The sequence below is a fragment of the Schistocerca piceifrons genome, chromosome X (assembly GCF_021461385.2).
Source record: "Schistocerca piceifrons isolate TAMUIC-IGC-003096 chromosome X, iqSchPice1.1, whole genome shotgun sequence".
NCBI classification, from domain to species: Eukaryota; Metazoa; Arthropoda; class Insecta; order Orthoptera; family Acrididae; genus Schistocerca; species Schistocerca piceifrons.
In genome coordinates, this window is record NC_060149.1 from 823899663 (window position 1) to 823923280 (window position 23618).

At 36.8% G+C, this 23618-nt stretch overlaps 1 protein-coding gene across 1 annotated transcript in view; it reads right to left on the reverse strand.

Moving 5' to 3' along the window:
• LOC124721420 (ankyrin repeat domain-containing protein 13C) overlaps positions 1–15269 on the reverse strand; it is a 109886-nt gene extending 94617 nt beyond the window's left edge. Inside the window, exons 1-2 of the mRNA XM_047246392.1 lie at positions 14969–15269; positions 11227–11268 (exon numbers count right to left, since the gene is read on the reverse strand). Coding sequence (XP_047102348.1) covers positions 11227–11268; positions 14969–15083 — 157 coding nt within the window. The 5' untranslated portion in view covers positions 15084–15269. The remainder of the gene's footprint in view (positions 1–11226; positions 11269–14968) is intronic.
• Between the last annotated feature and the right edge of the window lie 8349 nt (positions 15270–23618).

Genomic DNA, 23618 nt, shown 5'->3' on the forward strand with positions numbered 1-23618 from the left:
GAGATGGAGAATTGAACACTAGGATTTTGTCTTGATAGGCACTTTCACTCATCCATTTGCACATATCCTCGATGGGGTAACATGAAGTGTGGTATACAGTATATTAAATGGTTTGTCAAATACTAATTTCAGTGTTTACAGCTGCAAATGTGCGTTTGGATGGTAAAGAGTGGGGAAAGGGGGAAAAAGGGGAGGAGGAGGAAGACACACACATACCTCAAAGCATATTCAAACTAGCTTCATTTTACACAACAGACAATAAGTTGATACCCAACCAGAATCGCTTCCCAGCACCTCGTTTACAAATAAATCAAACAGAAAGAGATAACAAAACACAGACAACAAGAAGAAACCAAGTTCTTGCAATTGATAGCGCTTTGTTTCAAAGAAAACTAAATTTTTATTCCTGGACATGCTTGTGGATTTATTTGATCATATCTTCAAAGATCATCTTCTTATCAGTTTATGGTGTATTTATTTAAATATAAAATATGAAACACCATTTTAGTCATTACATCTTATTCAAACACTGAAACAGATTCAATTTGATTCTGTTTAGAATTGTGTTGAGAATTTTCCCAGTTCTTCTGATGATCATTTCAACAATTCTGAGGTTTTTTTCTTTTCTTTTATAACCAAATTGTATTAAGTTTATGAAGGCCTCTCAAGTGTTGTTGGTTCCGCCCCCCCCCCCCCCCCCCCACACACACAAAAATCACCAACCACCACTCCGGCTAAGAAATGAGAGAACATTAAACAGAAGATGCTGTACTTCCAGTTATCACACACATCGGTACAACTAAAATTCCGAAATGTACCATCTTTCTGTGACAGGTATTTGTGCCATGTCATGAACAAGTCTCTTGTTTTCAAAGTTATGGATAATCCGGCTTAGGATTCATCATCGAGAATCGTGCACAATGAACATCACATTGCTCACTTATCAATTTCCTCTTTCCCATTACTGGAAACAGTTGTTCTATTGGGCTGAGGTCACAGAAAGCAACAAACTAAAGATTCAGTTAGACATTACAGTCAAAGTCATTGAGCAGCTACAGGGCGAGCTTGCAGCAGGCAGGAACAAGCAGGGTGTGGTGCAGTGATAAGACAGTGGATTCTTTCTAGGTTGATGGCAGCTCATATGCCCATTTGGTAGTTCAGATTTATGTTTTCCTTGGTTTCTCTAAATTACTTAAACAAATGCCAGGATGGTTCCTTTGAAAACGGAATGGCAGAATTTCTTCTCCAAATCCAAGTATGTACCAGGTGTACCGATATGAAATGAGCATTTTTTGTGAAAATGAAACACTAATTTTGAATTGAAAAGTAAAAACATTTTATTCAAAGTACTGACCATTGCTTTCTATACATTTTGACCACCTTTATGGAAATTTGTGAAAACCACGCCAATAGAAATGTTCGCCTCTGAAGCAAACCAGACACCCGATTTTCGACTTCTTCGTAGGAATCGAAGTGTTCCTCAGCCAATGCATGTCCCATTGATGAAAACAAATGGTAGTCGGAAGGGGCAAAGTCTGGTGAATACGTCGGATGGGGTAGCAGCTCCCAGCCAAGTGTTTTGATTGTATCCTGAACCAATTTAGCTTCATGTGCAGGTGCATTGTCGTGTAAAAAAATTACTTTGCCATGTCTTCTGGCCCATTCTGGTCTTTTTTCAATCAATGCATGGTTCAAATTGATAATTTGTTGTCTGTAGCGATTAGTATTCACAGTTTCACCAGGTTTTAGAAGCTCATGATACACCACACCTTTCTGATCCCACCAAACACAGAGCACTGTCTTCTTGCCGAATCGATCTAGTTTTGCAGTCGATGTTGATGGCTGTCCCGGATTAACCCATGATTTTTCGCATTTAGGATTCTTCAAATAAATCCATTTTTCATTGCCAGTAACAATTCGATGCAAAATTCATTTTCTTTCATGTCTTTGAAGCAAAATTTGACAAATGGTTTTTCAGTATTTCATCCGTCTTTCATTCAATTCATGAGGCACCCATTTTCCACACTTTTGGATCTTTCCCATAGCTCTCAAACAATCAGAAATTGTTTGTTGTGCAACATTTAGCATTGCTGCCATTTGCTTCTGTCTCAAAGTATCATCTTCATCCAATATTGCTTGCAATTCGGCGTCTTCGAACTTTTTGGTGGTTTTCCACATTCTTCATTTCTTACATCAAAATCATTATTTCTGAACCGTTGAAACCATCTTTCGCACGTTGCTTCTGATAGAGCACGATCACCATACGCATCGACAAGCATTTGATGCAACTCTGCACCACTTTTTTTCAAATAAAACCAAAAAATTAATGCTTTCCGCAAATCATCACTTTCTGGTACAAAATTCGACATTGTTAACACGATGAAAACATATGATGATGTTTGTTCCATGACTTGATGTATACTAAATATCTTTGACAGATATCATACCAACCAAACAAAAAAAATAAAAAATTAAGGCTCGTTCACAACAAATGTTCCCTATTGACACATTTGTATCTTAACGCTCATTTCATACCGGTACACCTGGTACTCCATCTCTATTGACCTTGGTGTCAATGGGCGGTTAAACACGGATCTTCCATTTTCTTCACAGAAGCCATGCTGTCCACAGCCCATACATGGACATTTAGACCAGAGGTTTGAAAACTTTTCTTCTGGTGGAACACTTTGAGAATTTGGGCACTTTGATGGAACACTTTGTTCACTTTTATTAATACTTAAAAATGAGGGAAACTTATTTTATTCAGTGCTTATTTCAATTTTAAATCACAACTAATAACACAGAAATCATAATAAAACAAAAAAATAGTATCATCAAAATGTTAGAAAAAAAGAACACCACATTATTAACAGTGTTTCTCAGAACTTGTTGCACACCCGAGTTCCACAGAACATTTTGGGAAACACTGATTTTAACATATGCCGCTTGAGCAGCAAATCCTGTCTGTAACACTTAATACAAAGGGTGTATCAAAAGGGATGGCGCAAACTTAAATGGCTGAAAGTACATGATAATAGAAGCACTAATGTCAAGCAAACATGGGCTCTAAAACACTACCTTAAGAGCTACAATATATTCTTGATTTTCAATATTGTGAAACAAATTTCTTCTACTGCAAGCTCTTTGCTTTCCATATTTTGGGAACTGGTAGTCTGGACCAAAACAAGAAGAAAAGAACATCTCATAGCTCTTAAGGTATGCATTTTAGAGCCCATGTTTAATTGACATTTGTGCTTCTATTATCATGTACTTTCAGCCATGTAAGTTTGCTCCATCCTTTTTGATACACCCTGTATATAGGTGGGAAGGAAAAAAAGAAGTTTATGACAGAAAATACAACTAATATCACAAATGAAGTCTATCACAAACTGTTCTTCTTCTTCTTCTTTTTCTTTTATAGTAGTGAAGCACTAACATGCCATTGAAAGCAATGTATTGTATCTACCACAGCTCTTCAAGTAACCACATTGTTTAATATTGACATGTGCTCTAAAATGCATATCTTAACAGCTACAACAGCAGTTCATCTTGGGTACTTTGGAACACAATTCTTCTAATGGACAAGTGCTCATAACTTTCAAGGTATGCAATGTAGAGCACATGTTTACTGGACATTTTTTCTTGTTTTGGGCCATACTAGCACTTCCCAAAATATGGAAAGCAAAGAGCTTTCAGTAGAAGAGATTTGTTTCACAATACTGAAAATCAACAATATCTCATAGCTCTTAAGGTATGCGTTTTAGAGCCCACGTTTACTTGACATTTGTGCTTCTATTATTGTGTACTTTCAGCCGTGTACGTTTATGCCATCCTTTTTGATACACCCTGTATATAGCTGGGCAGAAAAAGAAGTAGTTTGTAGCAGAAAATGCAACTGATGCCACAAATGACATCTATCAAAAACTGCCATTTAAAGCACTGTATCTACCACAGCTCCTCAAGTAACCACATTGTTTCATATTGACAACATCTTGTTTACAACAGATATTTTGTTTACTTGTTTCTTAGAGCATGACTGGTTTTGAAACACACAACTTAATTTCACCTGCGCATCACTTTATGCTTACTGTAACCGAAAGAGTACAAATCACCTACACCCGTTGCATACATCAGGATGCAATTCAGATTTATGTTCATAATAATATCTAGATGGTAAATAAATGCTGCCAATGCAATTGTTGCAATGCATTTCCACATATTCTACTATGAGCCTGCATCATTCAAGCAGCAATAAGAAACTACGCCATTATATATTTTGAAACCAGTCATCCTCTAAGAATGAAGTAAATAAAGTAGTTGTCATAAAGAAGGAAATTTCTACAAATTCAGCTGCCCATGCTCTAATAAAAGATAACATGAAATAGTTGCCCTAAGGAAAGAAATTTCTACAAACGCAATTTTTTTTTCGGCTGAAAGCAAGGAAAATGTTTATGGACAAATTTGAGCTTTAGAAGCAATAATATGAAGGTGGTGTGCAAGGACCAAAGTGTTCTCCCAATTAAAATGTGGTCATCAATCCTTTGAAAACGATTTTCAGTTGGGTACGGTTCAGACCACAGCAATCAGCTCTCACATTAATTAAATCACAGATCTGGTACACAAGTCACCAATAACTAACAGAAAACTTACAGAAGACAATGGACCCCAACTGTGTAATGTGGTGAGAATTAAGAAAAAAATTTGGATGGTAAGACCGAGATCCAAACCACCAGTGCAGTGTCTTTCCAACAGCCAACCTTGCTCAGAAAGGTATAGATTTTCAACAGCCTTCATTCCTCATTTGTTGACTACAGAGCAGCAGGAACACTTTGAATGAGAATACAGTTATGACTCTGAGATAAAAGTCCAGTCATCAGTGTCAATGGAATTGTTCACGTCAAACATCAAACACTCAAGCATTATTACTATGCAAATTGTTGAACAGGTTTCAAGCGAAAATTCAAAAATAGAGAACACACTTGTAGCAAGATTATTTGTGATTATTTCATCATGACGATGCCTGCTAAAATGTAGACAACTGTCCTCCTCAGCCACACAACTCTCCAAACCTCACTCCATATGACTTTCTTATTACAAAATTAATATCTGTGCTGCAAGGATACTGTTTTGACACCGTTTATGACATCAGAGAGCATTTGCCATAGGCACTGAACAACATCCCAATTTTTTTTTTTTTTAAAAGCACGGTGAAATAGAAACGCTGCTTAGAGATGAGAGAGCATGAGTTTCTGGTTGGCTACATGGCTGACAAGTGAGTAAGTCAAAAAGAAATGTTTCCTATTCTGGTGAGAGCATATTGAGAATACCCTGGGCACTATGTCATGAGGTACCTTGCCTGAATTTAGCACCAGTATTTATTCATACAGATGATGTCATGCAATTACATACAAAATAAGTACAGAACATTTCAAAACAATTTTACATACATATAAAATGAGAAACAATAAACTAAAAATAAGAAGTAGAGTTATAAAACATTAGACCAAAATTTGGCCACATGTCCTTGCACTCATGAGGTCAACCACCGTATGTGCATTAGGACATCCAGAGCAGTTTGTGGGATACTGTACAATCTACTCTTCATAACATAGGCATGATCTTTCTCCCTCCTTGGAAAAATCTCACTTGCATGTATGAAATTTCTTCCTGGCTATTATGCCGAACAGATGAGTTACAGCTTTCCAAGTGATCCAGTTTAGATCAGAGCCAGGGTAGTTTTTCTAAGCAATGCCTAAATGCTGGCTATTTTTTCACTACAAAAATATCTGGAATCATCCTTTTCAGTTTTTGTATCTAATAACTATAAAAGTCACATGCTGGGACAAGGAATATGACTGTCTCATCTACAACTGCTCCAAGGTTGTGATTGCTCATTTCTTAATATTAATGACTGTTAACGATTACCTGTGGTGCTTAATACCACACCTGGAGCTATATATTATGACTCAAAAAATGTTGGAGGGAACACAGTTTTCAACTGCTAATGCTTAAAGTTGCAATGGGTGCACAAATACAGCAAATTATACGTGGACTGGTGACAAGTTCCATTGTGGGAAGTTTGATTTTCTGTTTTGATTATGATAATTCTCAGACACGAAAAATTTTTGCATGCATTTTGGAAGCTGATATTTGTAACTGATGCGTACAAACACAGTATCACTGAGGGAAAATATCATACAGTTCCTCCTCCTTATTACAGCAAGGAAATAATTTTCAAATATTGATTGGAATTCAAAAACCTACTGCTCTGGCATACCCTCTATTAAGAACATGCAACATTATATCATACAGTAATAGATTTACCAGTGACCTCCATAAAGCAGTGTTAATGAACTACAGAGACATATGAATCCAGTAACAACACAAAAGTGTGTCATAGGCTGTTTTCATTGTGCAGCACAGCGCACATAGTAAGCAAGACAATAAGACACTGGACTTGTATATGGGAGGACAGGAAAGCTGTTCAAATACTCAAATCTCCATTCAGCCTACCAGATTTAAGGTTTCAGTTGTTTTCCTAAATCGCTGAAGCCAAATGCTGGGATGGTTTTCCACCCTTAGCAAAATGGTAATGCTGGCTCATGCTCCACATGGAGACTCTGTTTCTGTGTTCTCTTGAAATATTAATACAGAAATGAGCAACAAAAATATTGTTTTATGTACAACACTAGGTATATTTTCTATCATACACAATGAATACTATGATAACACAATAGCCAACACCAAATATACATTAATGTGAAAACTTTGTTAAATTTTAAGAAATACTTTGAGAAAACATACAACAAACAGAACTGGTAGGAGGACACTTAACTGTCACATCATGTGGTACACTTCTGCCTGCTACTGTACATTGCTTCATCACCTGCTTTTGTATATGCTTACTATTCTAATGTTCTACACAATTTTTGTAGCTTGGGAGTCTATGGCGCACACAGATCTCTCCACCATGCCCCATGATACTCAGCTATATTTGTGCTAATTAAAGTGGGTGATGCTACTAATGCCAGGTCCCTCTTCTCCTCACCACCACTACAGTGTCTAAACTTCTTTATTTATTAACTTCTTCCTCATCTTCCTTCTCCTAGCGTGCATCCCATCTACTAAGGGGTCCACAGAATACGATAAATTTATACCCCTCCTGGTACCACAGCCATCAAGGTAACCTAAGGGATGGAAACTGTGTGTGCCACCTGTCTCTGAATTTTCATATTTCAACTGTTTGTTTATCATATTTGCTGAGGCAGACTGGGTGGAACAGCCCAGCATTCATCTAAACATGCATGGGAAACTGCCTACAAACCACACCCAGACTGGCCAGATTACCAACTCATGATCATTAATCTGACACGTGGATTCAATTTAGGTCTGGCTCACCTCCACATCTCACAGATTAGTTCAATGTGTGTTACACTACATGAGCTGGTAAACTTCTTTCCAATTAACAGTTCCATTATTTTAAGTATTAACAATAAACTGTCCATATGATTACCATGAATTCAATTATTATTGCATTTTTAATACACTGTCTCCATTCATGAGCTGACTTTCCACTGGGGTTGGGTAAAATAAGATGAAAATTCACCTGATATAATGAAGCCTAAATAATCTTGTGTATTGATGCATGTACATCATCAATGGCTGTGAGTAGGGATATGCAAATCTCTGCTGTAAAGATTATCTGCACAACTAAATGAATATGATGAACTAAAACGGTTTCATTGACTATGAGGTAACACTTTCTTTCATCCTGACCATAAAATCCACTGGAAACTACTGAATTACTTACCTAAACTGTTACAAAATATCCACAGTGCTTCACAGTTGGAAGAACATAGACTGCGTTATATACTTTTCCTGATGTTCTACTTTTGGGAACAAGTCCTGTAGAAGGAAACTGTGTAAAAGTAGACTCGTCAGACCAAGTTACATGTTTCTATTTCTCAGTATTCCAGGGCTCTGGACCATCGAAGTCTCTCTTCACATTCTCCTGGTTTACAAGAAATTAGGCAATAGCATCTCATGTTGCAGTCAGGTAAGAACATGAAAGGTAAAATTATATTTATTTCAACAAAACATGTCATATGCCTGCTGTGCTTTTATTGGCTAGTTAAAACCAACTGTTGATATATCATTTTGCATTTCTTTCACACCTCACAATTAGTGTTCCCAACACTGATTAAAAAAAAGGAAAAAGAAAACATGTACAACAAAACTGGCATGATTTTTAAAATTTGCCTGCCACGTGTATGTCTCCATACGTATTTCTAATCTGCTTTTTCTTACACTAGTCATCTTCACCTCATATTCCCTCCCTTATCAAGTGTGATAGAAAACAATATAATCTTTCTTCCACCAAGTCCCATTAACAGACTTCTATAGCATCTGTCTAACATTTACCTTTAAATATGAGCTACAAAAAAGATTGGTTTCAATACTACAGTGCTTCACTAGCATGGATGTTGGAGCCGGTATGACCTTGCCTTCCTTTGGCCTTTAGGCTGACTTAACCAGCCAGTTATACTGGGACCTACACTTTAATGTAGACTCTGAACCATGGTACAAGATATTTTCACGTTAACAAACATTGCCAGAGGTGAAAGAAGTGATAAATGACAGATAAAATGTCCTAGTTCTGACCAGAGATTGAACTGATGACCTATGGATCTGTAGTTTAGACCACCTCTGGGCCACACCAACCAAACTGTTAATGATCCTAACCGTGCTTCTAAGGCTTTATTTAATATCACAATGACCCCCCAGAGATTGGAACAATACTCAAGAACAGGTTGATTTAGTGTTACAAGTAGTTTCTCTAATAGAAGTATTGCACTTTCCTGCAGTTCTCTCAAAAATTCTTAGTATTCTTTTAGCTTTTCCTAATACTGGTCTCACATGTTCTAGCAAAAGCATACTACTTGCTTCATAGGGTTACCACACAAACATTTAAACAATGCAACACATTCCAGACATTTACCACCAATGCTGTAAATGAACATATCCTTCCAAAGTGATTTTGGCAAACTATAGAAACCTTCAATAAAGAGGGGTAATCCAATATTTTAACCGGGCTCCTCCTGGTTATTAATTCCTGCATTTTCTACTACGTCAAATCTCTCAGTTCCTGTCAAACCAATTACCAAACCAATTCATGCCTCACATTTATTATCTAATGTGGACCCACATGTTAGTTACACGTCAGTCCTTGCTCTGTGTTTCTCCACAGCAGCAAATGCAGCACCATTCTTTAAGGATTAGCTCATGCCAGACAGATTGAAACAGCTCTGATTGAGAAAGCTTACCTGAATATAAAATCCATGACCAATTCATCAAAATTATGTACCATATTATGGACATAACACTGCCAGAAATCAGACACTGGCAGAGCTTGAGAAGAAAAACAAGAGGAAAATGACAGTCGAAACCCTTAGTTGGAAGAACACATTGGAAGACTGAAACTTTCCAATGGGTAGAAAGCTAAATCTTGCCACATACAACTCAGATGAAGTACAATGCTTGTAGGACAAACCAACAATATTAATGTGAAATTTGTAGCATACATGAGATGCAGGAGTGGCATTATTCAGTATGAACAGAACACAAAGCATTATCGATAAATCACCACGAACCCACATTGTGAATGTTGAGGAACAGCAAGCAACCACCAGCTTCATGTCTGCACGAAGCTCTACAAATCCTGTACTAAGAATGATTTATTCAAAGCTAATGAAAAAGCGACTCAGACTGCAGAAATCAGACCTCTACTGAAAATTTGATTCTTTAGTCTGGATAGTTTGTGGTTTGTCATTACGTGAATGTGCAATCTTTTAATCTGAAGTTCTTGATATGGAAATAGGAATAATAATACTAATAATAATAATAATAATAATAATAATAATAATAATAATGCAGTATTAAACTTCAACTTTCAGCTAAATAAATAAATTCTTTTGTGAGTTAGGTAAAATTTTTTGATTAACCAGCCATTTCTTTATCCGGTCTGAGATCCGGTCCCACATAGGCCAGTTAATCAAAAGACATTGCACTAAAAAGAAATTAGTGTGGGGAAAGCATGAGCTTTCTATTTTTGCTTGTTCACATATTTACTGCCTCATAATTATCATTAATTTCCTCAAAATTATTCCCGTAGTCTTTATGATACCAATATCACATCTCATATTTTGCAATATACTAAATTTCTGAAATTTTAAAACTAGATTCATCTCCTCCTCCACCTACTTTGTCACAGAAGGAGCAGTACATGGTGAATTTTACCCAGTAACAGGAGAGTGGCTAGCACAATTACTATGTATCAATAACATTACAGATATGAACTGAAAATGTTTAGCAACAGACTTTAGTTGTAATGCACATTCCACAAATATGTGTGACTTGCATCTCAGTCTTATACAGCAATACAATATCCTTCACTATGTGGAAGCATGCAGTTAATACATTTGAAGGACAACATGTCAGGCCACAGATCTGCGAGAGCTATTCTCACTGACATTTAAATTTCAATACTGCTCATATGTCTGAAAATGCAAGAGATATTATACTGCTACATAAATGGTCAGTGATTAGTTGAAAAATGATTCTCACAGCTGTCACATACTTCTATAATTTTCTACCACTGACTACGTGATAAGAATATGCTTTAACACTTAGTGATCATGAGCACTCTAAAATACGCCTTAAGAGTCATTAGCAAGATACTGCAATGGAATACACAGATACCATGTAACACTGTTACCATTAGTCAAAAGTTGTAGGAAAACAACTCACACTCTTTAGATAAACAAATAAATCTCCTTTATTTTCCAGAATGCTCTGAAAGATAATTGCAACCTAAATCTGACACTAGAAACTAATATAAAATTGCCAACACAATACAAATATAAAATAAATGGTAAAGAACTTCTATATTTTTGATTAATTTTTTTTTCATTTACACCATTTCCATTTCTTTTTAACATTTTAGGAAAATGTTAAGTACTTTGAGGTCAAGTGCCCAAACAGTTTTTCATGAACATTCCATTATAAAACTGTTAAATTGTCAGTAAAAAGTGAGAGAGGACTTCAAATTAAGCTGCTTGTACCCACAATAGCCTGATACTTATGCACATACACAAAGTGCAGTTGCTTGTTACTTTAGTGACTAAAATTACAAATAGTTCAAAGCAGCCTACTGGAAAATGTACATACCTTTTCTGCCCAGCATCACTGCCAAATGGAGTGGAGTATTTCCTGAAAAAAAAAAAGAAAGTTCTTTTATTTCCTAATACTTATAGGAATACAACATATGATATGGATCAGTATAAACATAAGCAGGGCAGTTAAAAATGGCAATCACCAAAGACGATGAATCTTTTAAGAACAAATGCAAAGGCTAAAAATAATTTATATGGGTAATAAAATCTTAGGTTGTCATGTTTCACCTACATAGAAGTAAAACTAAATTCTTGTAGACTTTCAATGCAGTAACATAATTACTAACTTCATATTAAAGAATGTGGAATTATTTCCTACATCTCATACCACTGGTTCACACTTCAGCAATGTAAGATCACAGAATTATGATAAGAGGATGAAAGAAGAGTAGGGGTTTACATTTCATTGACAAGATCATTAGAGAAAGAGCCACACTTGGAGGGTTGGTGGGTGGGTGTGTTGTTGGGTGGGGGTGGGGGTGGGGGGGAGATACTGGCTATGCTCTCTCAAAGAAGCAGCATTTGCCATATGAGATTTAGGGAAATCATGGAAAAACTAACTCTGGATAGCTGGATGGGGATTTTAACTGCCGTCCAGTGTATTACCACTGTGTAACACATGGCTCCATTTAAAGATAGAAAGTTCTTGGTGGGATATAAATAATGAGAAATGTAAAGGTAACAACAAACACTGTCCCAGACAGGGCAATGTGGCCATCGAAGACATCATCTGCAGTCTTAGCAATGCTTTCAGTCTTGTTTATGTGCCAAATGACGATTCAATGGCTCAATTATGCAGTGACTTGTTACTTTTACTTGTTCCATTACTCACATACATTTTGGAACTATATACACAGCATAGAGCACAATACATTTTTAAGTTACCGATACCCCAGCTAGAGTGTGGTATTGGAAATACCTTCCCCAGACCCCTGAATTCTTGATAGTGATGAAACACTGATCTGTAGCTTAGGCCAGAGGTCTAGGTTAGGATGAAAGATGATTTGGTTGCACTGGCAAAGCCAGTGAACATGAATTTCCAGTAATGGCTGTGGTAAGAGACTGGCCTGTATTGTAGCCCAATATTTACATTTGTGCCACATTTAACGCATTTTTCATCATAAATTCAGAGAACATATATCAGACAATGGACAAGTCTCCTATGGGTATTCTGATACACTTCATGCACATAAACTATAAAAAATGCAAAGAGGGTCCACTATGTAACTTTTACCAATATCCTGCACATCCATACTTACTACCATATACACGTCGACTCAAACCTTAAGGATCAAAATTATACAGCTAGCAGATGATGCTGAACTAAGTATTATGAGATATGCAACTAACAGTCAGAAATGAATAAGTAGTTATTTTATTGGTATAAACAACTTACACTTTTATAACAGTATGCCAAGTAAAAACTGTCAAACTCCGTAAAAACATCAGTAACACATACAAATACAGACCCAAACATTCAAATATCCCTTATATCTGCTGTACAATAAAACTAATAGCTACAACATTACAAACTAGTTTCTATACAGTTTTGTTGTTTCATGCACCACCTTTTCTGGAAACGGCTTATTGTAGGTTGCTATTTAAAAACAATCTGCCAAAAATCCATTACCAACAATGCTCTTTGTTTTTTCACTTGTCATCTCAATGCCGATGCAAAAACATTAGCAGTTTGCAAATGCGTGATTTACATGCATTACTCATTCAAAGCTTTGTCTCTCTTGAAATATTCATTTTCAACCACTGGTTTTTCATCTCCAAGTACACGTTTTATAATCCTCTACTAACTATAAATGTTTGATCCTATAGGTTTGAAACACCTTGCAAGTAACTGCAGATTAACAAAGTAGTGATAAATGAAGATCCAATTAATAAAAACCCGATTAAACATGAAGGGCAGAGAAACAGTAAAGGGGCATTGGATACCCACAAAGAAAGTTCTTAGTGCCCATGAATTTCACATACAGAGGTACCTACTCTGAAGATCTTCCTACTTATAGACTATATTCTAAATCAGTTCTTCACTGCTTGTAGGGAGGTGATAGGTCCTTATTCAGATATTTACTTTACTCACTATCAAGTTAAACAGGAGGCCCAATAACAACTGTTTTAAGAATTTCTGTCATACACTTTGCACTGCACATTCTAAAGAATATTCGCACATTGTCTTTTATATGTTTGATAGTAATATAGATGGTGTTACACCCAATAAATTTAAAATGTGTAGCCCAATAACACACTGCCAATACAGATTTTCCATTAAACAGTCTTCACAATGGTACAGTCTGTGAGTTTCTTATTTCTTTTATATTTTTCATTTGAGCTGTAGAAAACTGCTAATATTACCCACTCATTGCAAATAAAATTAAATGTACTGTTTAAATATTTCAGTGGATGCCTCTGCTTTTCACAGCACTGATCATGGCTGGGGTCATTGTGCTAAACACCATCTCATCCCAATACTGGCACCTTATGATCCCACACTCATATTATTAAGTACGTGTTGAATAAAAGCACTGCACAGTTCCCGGATTTTATCGTGGAGTTAGGCCCATTAGTTAACAAATTGGTCACAGACTATAGCCTCATCTTTACATCCTAGTTTATTGCTGTAAACTTTTTAACACAGAAAATGTAAAGATTGTTTCAGAATATAGTAAAAAATAAAAATATTTCCCCTGACATTTGTTTTGGACTATTTTTATTTATGTTTTTACCATAAAAAATTGGCCTACGTGTTTCTATGTTACTTATATTTTCAGGTAACACAAACAATGATCAAATTATTACAAACTACATCAAAAGCGATTAAGATTGTGGTTTAACACCCTGTCCAAAACGACATAATTAGAGGTTGGTCACAAGTTCCACATGACCAAGCACTGGGCGACACGGTTTTTAACGCTGGCATTAACCTGCAGTGATTTGGGAGCGCCATGGGAAATCTAATTTGGAATGGTTGGATGGAAATCTCAACTCAGTTCTCAAAACAAGAGTCCAGCATCTTAATCAAAATTCCATCAACCATCCTCAATTACAATAAAGATATACATGAATGCTGTAGTCCTAAAAGGTAAGATCCACACGTGAAGTGATAATGTCAATAAGATTTTAAAATGTAACAGGAAAACATACTTTAATGTGCGATGCACAAGCTCTCGATACTGATGTAGACGGCAGCAGTGCCACGGCAGCGCGGCTAAAGACCAAATTACAATATAAATCTAATTTACTAAGCATATTTCGTAAATGTCTGCGATTCATCTACATAAAGAAGTTATGAGCCTTTGTGAGAATTTGTTCGTGTGTTCCATAGTGCAGTTCAGGCAATTTTTTTTATCATCTCCTGTACCTGTTACCCTGAAGCAAGATATACAAGCTTATGCTATGCACAAATTAAATAGCAAACTGCTCACTTGCTACTAACATAAGTGTACTGTGTAGTTCTGCAAACGACGACTTGCTCGCAATGTACTTACATTCCGATTTTTATCGGGGGCGACTTCAAGTGTTTATCGGCCTCCAAATATCACTATATAATGTTCAGAACAATTGCGATTAGCACTTAATTATTACTCACTCACCTCAAAGTTAATCATCCATACAAAACTTGTATAATTGTGGGAAATACTTGTACACAACACACACAAAGTTTGCGGAGAAGAGACAGCGTGAAACAAGTCATAAAAACTAAGAAACATATCATCAGGAAACCATACCATGTTTATCCTTTTTTGCCAGATCATGGGTCCGTAAGAGCGCCGACAATTTCCTAACATCTCCGCGGAACACACATTCATGTAACGGGTAACTGTCTGCTTCATCTGAAGCCATAGCTTAAAACTAACCACACGAAATTAAAGCACAGCACAACACATCGTGAAACAGGCTCCTTCCCCGCTGCACAGTCACAGTCATTCTCTTACGGCTGAGAATTTCCTACAACGCGAGGGTTGTACGCTACTGTTTTCCATCTCACTTTCAAAAAAATACAATCACAAAAATAGTACAATCAATTGCCAAAGATTGTTTAGATACGGAACAACCAAAGTTATTCCTTTCAATATGGAGTCGGTAATTTTACACTGGTGCAACACACAGCATCGATACGTGCGCAGCGAAAATTAAATATGTAAATTATTTTCAGATCTTAATTTTTTGGTTGTATCATCGGGTTATTATGTGAAATTGCAACAACTGTTCTCATAAATTCAGAAAAATCACTTTCTTATTTGTTGAATTTCAAATAGCCTATATGAAGGCTGATTCACACTTGGCGGAACAGAACGGTAAATCTCCCATTCGAAAGTTAATGAAGTTTCACGACGCTCGTTCATTCTAGTACTGGATTTTGTTATTTTGTAGCTTCATATTATGTATTTTATTATTCTGCGTTTTATTTTAGCTATGAATTTACTTTGTTTTACTACTTTGCTCTTAATTTTCTGGACAAATTACAAATGTTCCACTAAGACTTGGATATGTTTTCCACTGAGTGTTCTTCCACAAGAGAGGTCAGATACCTGAAAGCGAACAACTCTTTGGGTTTAAGGATAACAGCACACATCCGATATAGATAAGAACATAAGTCAATGAAACAATTTTCGTTAAATAACATGTTCAGTGGAAAAGTCAAATCCAAAGGTCAGTTCACACTGGCTGTCACATTATGGCACCAAATCGTTATCTGTGACTCTCTCTCTCGCCTATATCGTGATAATTCAAAACGAAATACCCTTCTCTTGACTTTCTCAATGTCCTCCATCAATTCTGTCCAATAAGGATCGCATACTGGATAGGTGCATTATTTTTCTCTAATTTCAAAGAAAAGTATTTGTTTGGTTAATTATATATAAATCTTTGGTGCATGATAGGGTAAAATGTCTAAATTCTGGGTTGCTATTAATTTGAGGGTAGGGCTGTATTTGACAGCTTGATGGTGCACTCTGCAGCCACATCCATCACTTATTTCGTGAAGATTCAGGAATCTGCTATTTTGAATCTGATGAAGTGCTAATAAATTTGAAATTTGTAGCGAAAGATTTATGATTTTGAAGCAAATAATATTTTTACACTCATTAATTGGAAAGTCAAGTTAAGCTATAGTCTTAAAGTAGACGTTTTTATTTTGCAGTTGGAAGTTCTCTCTTTTATACTGAAGTTTACCACTATCTGCACAGCCATTCAATTTTAGTTCAGGTATGCATAAACTCGGTCATGTTTCCTATTAACAGGTATCAGTGGGTTATTAAATTTTGGGTACAAAGAACTTGGGTCCATTTTATATGTTAGCAATGTAGGTTTTATTCCAGATGCCTAGTAAAAATCTGCCTATTCAATGTGTCCCAGTCAAATCTTACTGTTCGAAACTGAGCACTTTCATTGCTACTACTTGTGGTTCTCCAACTCTTTTCTTCATGGCACACCCCCACCCCCCCCCCCCCCCTCACCCCACCCCATGGAGCTCACTCTGTTCATTGTTTTCATGAGCAAACTGCTTATTTTCCCATTTACACAGATCATACCGATAGGCACGGTGTCTCTCTCTCCTTCTTTCTTTCCTCTCTTTACGCTGTAGGCTCCACATCTCCTCCAATTGCTCTTCGAATTCTCTCATGTTATCTTTCTTTTACCCTATTAAGGCCCATCTAAATTTCGCTGGAAACTTGTTATAGCACACCCAAATGATATTAGTTGGAGGGAATGGTTCGTCAAGACATAGGTTCTTATTCTCTGGCTTGTTCAACAATTTGACCTTTCTATAGAAATCCGTGTCTTTTACAACTCAGAAGTCATTCATTTCCTATTTATTCTTATCCTTCTCCATGCTTGACCAAAATAGCGGTAGAAACTTATCTCTAAATTCCACAACCGACGAACATTGCTGAATAATAGGATGGAGTTTTTCTAATGCATCAGTGTCATGCTGACTGCACACAAAATCTAGTCAACATCATGTCGAGCATATGGGTGGAAATTAATTGTTCATTTTTTGAAGCCAGACCTTCAGGTGCTGCAGTTTGCTATTTCCTCTAAAGTCTTGGAATCTACACACTTATATGTAAAACTTGTAGTCCATTTTGTCCTTCCATCACGACATATTTATCCGACCTGTCGTGCAACCTTTGTCTGTTTCCAGCTCACTGATGTCGTCAACGTCAAAACCTGCGCCACTAAAACCGGGTTTTACACCGCTAGTTTGTGGTGCATACCTATTCATGGTCTGCACATCTTTTCACACTCTTTCAGCGTTTTGTTTCTTCTGTAGGCAATAGTTCACTTCTGTTTAGTTTTGAACAACATCCTTCTATCAGTGTTCTTGCTTTTTGCACCGTAAAAGGTTGATGCTGAGCTGCTGTTGTTTCAAAGTAGGCAGCAACTGCATCTACAGGGATTCTACCATAGACACTGGTCTGCTCATTAGGAGCCTGCACCTACCTTACGTATTTCCTGCGTCACAAGTTCCCTTTGTTACATCTGTTTTTGATAGCATCTGGCCAACCAGATGCAGTTTCTGCAGTCCACCGCCAGGTGTCCATACCTCCGGCAGGTAGAGCAAACTAGCCATAAAAATTGATCTCAAGAAGCAGAATGCCCCATCTTTTTTCACTGCATAAATCTAGCTGGATGTAAATTGCGTCCGTCTTCTTGCAAGGCTCTCGAAATTTTTTATACACGTCGCCTGAATTCTGATTTGTCAACTCATCGCTGAGCCCTACATGCCGAGACATCATTGCTCTTCCATGATTGAAGTTTCTTAGTTAAGCCATCCCTTTCTAATGTTGTCTGCACATACAACTATTTAACCTAGACACAACAGTTAACTCAAACCTATTGTAAGTCACACTCTCCACACATTATTCCTGCTTCTCTTAGATATATGAAACTCTTCCAAAAGTTGCAACACTGCTAATAATGACACTGATAATCAACAAGATGTAGAACAGAATCCACTAAGGACATATGCCAATTATTCATGGCAGGAATTGTTCTTAAAATATACCATGGCTCTACATATTCAGAAATTTAAAGAAACTTTATCACTGAATAATTAAATTTCCTGACCGTATTGTAGAATTTCCCATTTTAATTCGAGCCTGGCAGTAGAAACGTCAATTTAGATGAAACTTCGTGTGTGGAAGAATATATGTTGGAATTAACTAAGAGACAAATACACCATTAAGAATCAGTGGTGGATTAAATGTGCAGAATGGATTGAATTAACGCTTTAGAAGTGTTCAGTCCACGCAGTGAAACTTAAAATGTGGTGTTTAAAATTCTTTTATTCAAAAACATTGATCATGATAAAGAGTTTGCTAACTACTTTAATCAAAATTATGATCTGTGTGACTGAATGTGGTCCAAAAGTTTATATGCACAAAAGATGAAAAGGATATGATATGAAATTACTTGATGCACAATTATACCTCATAAAAAGAAAGAGAGAAAATATAACAAACAGTTGACAAAGTTAATGTGTGAGGAATGGGGATATGCTGTTTTTCCTAATGAATTTATCGGAACCTGTTTATGCATCAATAACGATTGTGTGACTAGAAAGAGAAGCTATAGCTGCACCTGCAATTGGAACTGGGCTCTCAAACATGGGAAGGCTGAACCGTAAATGACGCTGGATCCCTAAGTTCTGTTTATCCAAGTGCAAGTTACTCTCACCATACTTATCGATGTAATGCGAGGAGAATACTGATGGCATGGCCAGCTGCCATGAAATGTGCCCCTAGGAGTGCACTGCTGTGAATTCAAACATTGGACTTCATCACTCTCCACTGCTGAGAAGGACTGCCTTAAAAGTCTGTCATTGTGCATCCATGAAGTGAAGTCTTAAAGATAAGTTACTGAAACCTAAGAGTGAAGTCTCCAAGAACCAGAAGTTAAGTGTCCATTTTTAGAGGTTAGAGAGAAGCCTGTCTGCATTTGCACCAAGAGAACTTGGTCACCCATTCCTTAAAAAGTTGAAATTTTCTCTGACAATATTGTGATTGTTTTGTTGTTAAAAATCTCCCACCAAACACTGGTAAAACGTCAGATCCAATTAACTCGTTTTCCATCCTATATTCTCGAAAAAGTCAACTCAAACGTTATTTCAAACTGTCATCACACTGCAGCCGTGAATGAATGGTCTCCTTATCCATTCGCACCGTTTTCTCTGGTTGTGGGAAAAGAATTAAGAAAAAATAGCTTCATTTCCTGGCAACAACCTGTCAGCCTGTTGCAACAGCCTGTCAGCCACATGCAAGCTAAACTTCTCCAGAGTCTTGTTTTCATGTATTTTAGGAAGGCCAAGAGGTGTTTATCCCACAGACTGTTGTTTTGACACAGTCCCGACTGCCACCATCTGTTTCGCCAAATTCCTTGCTGTACACCTTTCTCTAACAGGATATCAGCCACAAAGAGCATCATTTACTAGCTGGAATTTGTCTATTTTACTGTGGTTTTCGACCTTGGTTCATTTTGTTCCAGTCACAAACTCTGGCCTGTGGACGCCACTGCCCCCATGTCAGCCCTCTGCTTTCCTGTGAACAGTGTACATGTCCCCCCTCTTCTTGTACCTGAGCAGCCTCTCGCCAGTTCTCAGAACCTCTTGTCCCTTGTTGCAGGGTTCCACTCCCTTGCATTTCTCCCTGAACGTCCTGCCCCCAGTACATCACATCTTGAAAGTTCTCCCAAGGAAATCATTATAACAGCATGTACAGGTTCATTGTAGAACAGCAAAGTAAAGGAAATGTAATCACCCTTAACCATCACTGTTATCACTTTATCAAACACGAAAATAAGTGTTTGCATGATCAGCATACATTTGATATGTCAGATCGAATCTACCTATCAAACTGAATAAAAAGTGACCATGCAAAATGGTTTGATGGTTTTCACGGTAAAAAATTTTTGGCCTCGAAAGAACAATATCTACTTTTGGTACTCCTGATTTTTGTGGAATTGTTTTCCTGGAAGTTGTAGTATATTCTGCGTCTTTAACATGAGCAATTTTATGTCTAATCTTCACAGAAGCACGGCATTTAGCACATTTTCTTCTTCCATGGCTAAACACATTCACAACACAGCAGAAGTGGCAAGAACAATAAGATAAGGTGGGAAAATGCTGTAACTGGGTGTCGATTATAAGAATAGATGATAGTGCGGGTGTGTATTTAGTTGCTGAAACTCACTGTTTATTACGAGACACCTTCAGATTGATAAACGCCATGGAGATTGCACCTACACCATCCATTAGTTGCTGTTAAAGTGTCTACACAAGATTTTTGATCACCTGCCTTTAGTACTGTATGCTCTCATGGACGTAGCATCGATAGAAGGAAAAAATGAAATTTTTAAAATGGTACTTAGCACATTTGGAATGTTAGGTCCTCTAAATGATATTGTGGTCTAAGAGCCATACAGATTAGATATCTAGCATTTCAGTTCCCATCACAAAATAAAATTGCAAATATATTTAACAAAAATGAAAGTTTTGTAGATAAAAAATAGCTTTCTAAAATGACACTTGGAGCTCACTTTCTGAGTGCCAGAACAGCTCTGAATTGCCAGGGCCAAAGCATCATTTCAGGGAAAGTGAACTCATTTTTCAATCTTCTTTAAGACTGTTGTGACAAATATGAGACTAACTGGCCATTTCGTCTTACTTTTTGTAATATTTTCTAGAAATAATATAGACGAAAATTTCAAGAAATGGACTCCAACAGATTCTTTTATCAAATGTCACTCATTGGTTAGGATGCGAGAGCCAATTTTCACCAAATGGTTAAAGCATTTAATAAACAATGTGAAACCAGCAGCTGGATAAGTGGCTTTGCACAGTGTTGATAGCCACTTCTCTCTAGAGGTGCCAGATTTTCAAAAATAAAGAAAGGAATGTTCCATTGGCATTTTTAATGACCATTCTTCGCAGCTCACATTGGTACATTACAGTTACACATAAACTAAAGCAGGGACATTGATGACATTAATACTTGTTCTTTGGGGGTCACATGAATACAGGACACATTTTTCAGTAAACAACTAAATGAAAAGAAAAAAATTAGATAAATACTAAACACATAAATACTATCATTTCACACAATAAAATGGCAAGACGTTATCTGTCGATATTTAGTTTACAACATACGAGTAAATCCTGATATTTTTCGGTATTCCACTTTTGTTCAGGCATACTTTGTTGATAATTTGACATCTTTTAACAATTTTCTACCATCCTTTGCAAACTTGAAAAGCTCTTCACAAGATTGACTATCCTAATTTACCACTACATGGAATTCTGCTTTGATTAAGTCTACAGTACACTTGTTTCTTTTGTCACTCCGCTTGTCTTTCATAGGTGCAAAAACTTTCTACACAAAGACATTGGAGCCCAGGAGACTAAGCCAATAACTGAAAACTTCAAACCAATTTGGGACATTATTATCAGGTGCTGCTGAGAAAATATGAAGCAAGTTTGATATGTCACAACGCTCCTGGTTCACACTTTCTGAGAGACTGTCACTGTAACTGCCGAACTCTTCATACATGTATATCTCCAGCACACACATGATCATTAAAATGAATAATTTCCATTGCATTCTAGAAACCTTGAAAGAAAATTTGGTTTCACACATAAATGCTTCTAAAGATGTATATTTATTGTTTTCAGATAAAACTATATGGCTCCAGAGACCTTTTCAAGTCTCAAACATCTTTGTTGTGTATATGCAGTACAAAGTGAGAAATGAAAATTTGTACGAAACCCAGGATTCGAGCCCAGATCTCTTGCTAACAAGGTAGGTGCGCTAATCATTGTGCCATTCTGGCTGAGAGGCTTTGTGCAACTGCACGGATTACCCTAGCAGCCTCCCTCGTCAGTCCAAATTACCATTCACACCTCCGTGTACTTGGTATTCCCCTTAAACTCGAACAGCATTGCAGAGCCTCTTCAAGTGTACTGGAATAGCACCTCAGCATTGAACAAAACAGAGGATCTTACCTGAAGATGCATACGTATTATTTTCAAGTGAACTACAGGGTTCCAGAGAGCTTTTCAAGACTCAAACATTGACAATGTGTATGTGCTGCCGCAAGTGACAAATGAATATTTGTACAAAGGCTGGGATTTAAATCTGAGTCTCCTGTTTACTAGACAGATGTGCTAACCACTACACTACCCTTATCTCCAAAGTACTTTCATACATAAGTGTAGAAACTGGTGAAACATGTAGATGTCTTCTTTCACAGTGGCACAGACAGCCAGTTCATGAGTTTTTTTTGTCGTAATGCCATAGAAACTATCTTTCTTTCTTTGTTGAATTTTTGTGGCGAGAAGTTTCATTTGTTTCTATATTTCAAAATACTTAAATCACATCTTTCCAGAGGTTTAGTTCCTATTTCCCACCGGTTTCTCACATTCCCAAAGGAAAATAAATAAATTTCAGGCAAAACTACTTGCTCTGGGCCATCAGAAAACTGTTGACAATAACTTAGGACAATTAGCAGTGCCCTGGAAGTTGCTTTTAATTGCATCTCAGTTGTTTAGCAGTCTGGTTATAGAAGGAGTCAACAAAAACCACCTGGTGGGTATAATGCATAGAATTTCGAATTCACAAATTGAAAAACTGATTTCAACTAGTCTTTGCTCTTGGCTGAGGCCCACAAATGATTATAAATTTTCAGTTCAATGTTCTCCACATCAGTATCTAATTTATCTATAGCAAATTTATTTTCACAGGCATTTCTGCCTTTCCACAATATGGCTAGAACAACTAGCCTAAAAAATGTTCTCATTTCTACTGAGCAGAAACTGAGACAATGAACTTTTTTCCGAAATTAACATGTGCATTGTCAGCACCTGATTTACTCTCATATTATGGATTCCCAAGCTCTGGAGCACCAAATCAGTTACCAGTATTGCTAGAGAAGTTTCATCTGCATTCTTGACAAAATCAGGTACTTTATTTTGAACTTTCTGCAGTGGATTAAAGTAGCGTATGCATACTGGAAACAGATTTCTGTTGTGTCTATTCGATGCAACTGTTGCCAGAGGAAAGAATTTGGCAGTCTTTTCTGCACAGTTTAAACCATCTAAAAGGTCTTTAACATTCTTGGAAGCAAGTACATTTTTCACAAGCATTTCTGCCTTTGTAATCCACATTTCAGTTTTGAAGCAATTGTTGAATAGGTGAAAATATGGGATACTAATTTATTCCCACAGTCAATGCTGGAATGACTTAAATTATGATTTACAGCATGATAAGCTAAACCTAGTTCATATGCAGCAACACCATCACATAAATTTTTGTTATTTAAGCTTACAAAACAGTTTGAGAGTTTAGAACTGCCTACACTTGAACTTTCCTCCAGTTTATG